This window comes from Malania oleifera, chromosome 12 (genome assembly GCF_029873635.1).
Source record: "Malania oleifera isolate guangnan ecotype guangnan chromosome 12, ASM2987363v1, whole genome shotgun sequence".
Classification (NCBI taxonomy): domain Eukaryota; kingdom Viridiplantae; phylum Streptophyta; class Magnoliopsida; order Santalales; family Ximeniaceae; genus Malania; species Malania oleifera.
The window spans coordinates 15891846-15896253 of record NC_080428.1 but is presented as its reverse complement, the minus strand read 5'-3'; the positions used below and the strand labels follow the sequence as shown (position 1 = coordinate 15896253).

At 34.6% G+C, this 4408-nt stretch overlaps 1 protein-coding gene across 1 annotated transcript; it reads right to left on the bottom strand.

Moving 5' to 3' along the window:
- Positions 1–1513: 1513 nt before the first annotated feature.
- Positions 1514–2788, bottom strand: LOC131143836 (uncharacterized mitochondrial protein AtMg00810-like). Its single transcript, XM_058092206.1, has 2 exons — positions 1916–2788; positions 1514–1714 (listed from the first exon to the last, which is right to left on the bottom strand). Exons 1-2 carry the CDS (start codon positions 2786–2788, stop codon positions 1514–1516), a joined length of 1074 nt encoding a protein of 357 aa, XP_057948189.1.
- Positions 2789–4408: the final 1620 nt, after the last annotated feature.

The following is a 4408-nucleotide window of genomic DNA, read 5'->3' as shown; positions in this document are numbered from 1 at the left end:
AATAATAAATTAAAATCCTTAAACAAATAACCCAAGATTTACAAGAACAAATCTATAGAAACTAAGAAAAACATCATAGTCTCTCTGAAACAGATTCAAATGATAACTCAGAAAATGAATCCAACAACCTAAATTCTAACAATGAGCAAAATTCCTTCATAAACTTGATAAATAAAGTTACCATTCAAAAATGGTTTTGCGAAATTGAGATTTGTATAAAATCGAATTTCTCAATAAAATTTATAGCCCTTATTGATACTGGGCTGACCTCCATTGTATTAGGGAATGATTAATCCTCACTAAATATTTCCGAAAAACAAAAGAAACTTTATATGGGGCAAATAAACAAAAACTTCAAATAAATTAGAAAGACCCTTTAGCAAGGGTTTGCAATGAGAGAGTTTGTTTTAAAACAAGCTTTATTCTGATAAAAACAATTACTCACCCAGTATTCCTTGGTTTGCCGTTTCTTTATCTTCTTACCCCTTTCCAAATTACAAATGAAGGAATCTTAACAAATTATGTCAACAAAAAGATATTCTTCAAAATTTTCCATCCACCCATAGAAAGGCAATTAAATCTTTTAAAGGAAAAATCCATAGAAAATGAAAAATAAATGAATTCAATGAGACAAGAAAAATATACCCAGCTCAATTTCTTAAAATAAGAATTACAATATGAAAAGATGAATAAAGGCCTTGAAAATTAAAAAGTTAAAGAACAAATTTCGATTTTTCAAGATCAAATAAACAAATAAATATGCTCAGAATTACCAAACGCTTTCTGGCAAAGGAAAAAACACAGTAGAATTATCATATGAAAAGGACTTTACTAATAACAATATTCCTACCAAGGCCAGGCCAATACAAATGTCACCAGAGGTTTTAGAATATTGTAAAAAAGAAATACAAGATTTATTGGACAAAAATCTAATCAGAAAGTCAAAGTCACCTTGGCGCTGTGTGGCATTTTATGTCCAAAGAGCCTCCAAAATTGAAAGAGGTGCTCCAAGATTAGCAATAAATTAAAAACCCTTAAACAAAGCCTTAAAATGGATTAGATATCCAATACCCAATAAATCTAATCTTATCAAAAGAACTTATAATGCAAAAGTATTCTCGAAATTTGATATGAAATCAGGATTTTGGAAAATTCAAATTACTGAAAAAGATAGGTATAAAACTACCTTCATCGTACCATTTGGGCAATATGAATGGAATGTTATGTCATTTGGATTAAAAAAGGCTCCAAGTGAATTTCAAAATTTAATGAATCACATATTCAATCATACTCATAATTATCATCGTCTATATAGATGATGTTCTTATATTTTCTGATAATATAGATATGAAAGAAATAGGATATGAATAAAAGGTTCTAGCCTCAATGCCAAACTAGTTCATGTATTGGTTTATTTATACAACACGGGTTGTTACAATGATACATTTGAAATTTGAAATAAAAACAATAAATATTGAGTACAAGATATGCGGAAGCAAAAATTAAATTTAAATCAGGTTGTCAAAGTCGATATGTTTGTTGCAGATGTTGAAGTCATTGGAGAGATATTTTCCATGTTGAGATTTAAGGAAGTGGACTGATTCTCTTGCTTAGCATCCCTCTGCAAGCTGGAAGGGGGTAGGCACACTTCCAGCTTGTGCCAAAGCTCATAAAAACGACTTGTGCTTAATCCCTTTGTAAAAACATCAGCAATCTAGTCATGGGAACAAATAAATTTGAGTGTAATATCTTTATTAAGAACTTTCTCACGGATAAAACGGTTGTCCACTTCGATATGCTTGGTTCTAGCATGAAAGATAGGATTAGAAGCTAAGGCTAATGCACCAATGTCATCAAACCAAATTGTTAAAGGGATAGAGAGAGGTATACATAAGTCTTTGAGAAGCATTCTAACCCAATAGAGTTTGGCTATGGTAGTTGCTAAAGCCCTATATTCCACCTCAGTGCTAGAGCGTGCTATAAGAGTTTGTTTCTTAGCAGTCCAAGAAACTAAACAGGAACCAAAAAAGACACCATAGCTTGTAGTCGAATAGCGATCACCAGGATTACCGGCCCAATCAGAGTCGCAATAGGCTTGAATAGTAAGAGATCTTTTTTGATACCATAAGTCGTTGTCAATTATTCCTTTGAGATAGTGGAGAACCCGCTTAGTAGAAGACCAATGAGTGGATCTTGAACAATGCATATGTTGGCACAGTTGGTTAATTGAAAAAGCAATATCCAAATAAGTCAAAGTGCAATATTGTAGAGCACCATTAGTTTGGCGATACTCATTAATTTGAGCTTCTGAAAGAGGTTCACCATCATGAGTTGAAAGCTGAATTCCTGAGGAGCATGGTGAGGGATACGGTTTGGCACCAATCATCTTAGTGGGATTGAAAAGATCACCAATGTACTTTGATTGTTGGAGGTGTAAGGTCGTAGAGTCTTGATGAGCTTGAATGCCAAGAAAATAATTTAATGAACCCAGATCCTTCATTTTGAATTCCATTTGCAACATTCCAATTAGAGATGCAATAAGGGAACGATGTGTGCCTGTCACAAGAATATCATCCACATAGAAGAGAAAGAACAAGTGAATATTTCCTTGATGATAAATAAATAATGAAGAGTCCACTGGCAAGGAAATAAATCCAAATTGAAGTAGAGATTGAGATAGGCGCATAAACCAAGCCCATGGGGCTTTTTTGAGTCCATATAAGGACTTCTCAAGCTTGCAAAAATAGGTAGGAAAATCCAGATGAATAGAGCCTTGAGGTTGCTTCATGTAGACTTCCTCTTGTAAAACACCATGGAAGAAAGCATTAGAAACATCTAGTTGTCGTTTATTCCAATCAAAGTGAAAAGCAAGAGCAAGATAAGGTTTAATAATTGGACTGAATGTCTCAGTGAAATCTGTGCCACATTCTTGTTCAAAACCTTTAGCCACTAATCAGGCTTTAAGTAGATCAACCTGACCATTGGATGTTTTTTTAACCTTGTAGACACATTTGTTATCAATAACATTATGATTCAAGGGGCAATGGCAAAGTATCCATGTATAGTTTGCAATTAGAGTATCATATTCCCCTTGCATGGCCGTGCATCATGTAAGAACGAGGTTCAATTGACATTACTATACTGGTGAGAGCCTTAAGAGGATGTTTTGTGGAGTAGAATGTCTTATACTCAGGGAAGGTGCAAGGCTTAAGACGGCCCATTTGAGATCGAGTGGTTATAGGATGGGGACTTTGAGAGGTGAGAGGAATTATAGGTGTGGTTAAGGAGTGAGGTGGAGGTGGAGAAATATACGAACATGAACTGGATGTGGGAGGAATGCAAGCAAGTGGAGATGGTAAAAGGGTTCGGTCAGGAGAATTATGAGGGGTAGGTGAATTTGCATGAGTGCTAAGAGATAGATCAGATCCATATTAGATAGAGGTAAATTTGAATTAAAATTTGAAGGAAACGAGATAAGGAAGGAATTACCATGAGAGGTGGCCACCGTGGAAGGTTGTGAGGATGCCAAGCCATCCTTTGTAGGAAACATAAGTTCATAAAAAATAACATGACGAGAGATAAAAATTTTATAAGAAACTGGATCTAGACACCTATAGCCCTGTTGATTAGCACTATGACCAAAAAATATACACCCCTTAGTACGAAACATGAGTTTGTGGGATGCATATGGCCACAAAAGCGGATAACAAGAACATCTGAAGGTTTGAAGAGATGTATAATTGGGATGGTTGCCAAACAATTTGAAGAAAGGTGTGTCATTGTTAAGAACCAATGTAGGAAAACAATTAATAAGGTACATGGCAGTTAAGAAAGCATCAACTCAGTATGTGAGAGGTAAATGATATTGAGCAAGTAAGGATAATCCAATTTCAGTAATATGTCTATGTTTTCTCTTAGCAGTACCATTTTGCTAGGGAGTGTGGGGACATGTGATACGATGATAAATGCCATTCATTGCAAGGAATGATTGAAATGGTTTAAACATGTATTTCCCACCTCCATCAGTTTGGAGGTGCTTAATTTTACAAGATAATTGATTTCAATAAGAACTTTAAATTTGAGAAAACATACATAGACATCAGGTTTATTTTGAAGAGGATAAAACCACGTAAACCGAGAAATCATCAATAAAAATAACATAATAACCGTAAACACTAAGGGATTGATATGGGCAAGACCAACATCGGAATGAATAAGTTCCAAAGGTGAACTGGTTATTTGATGAGATCATAAAAAGGGAAGTTGTTTGCCTTTACCAAGTTGACAAGGTTCATAGACAAAACTATTATTCAATGAACCAACATAAGGTAGAGAATGTTTATTTAATAATTGAGTGGCAACTGAATGGGAAGCATGTCCTAATCTAGAATGCCAAACTAGAACCAAT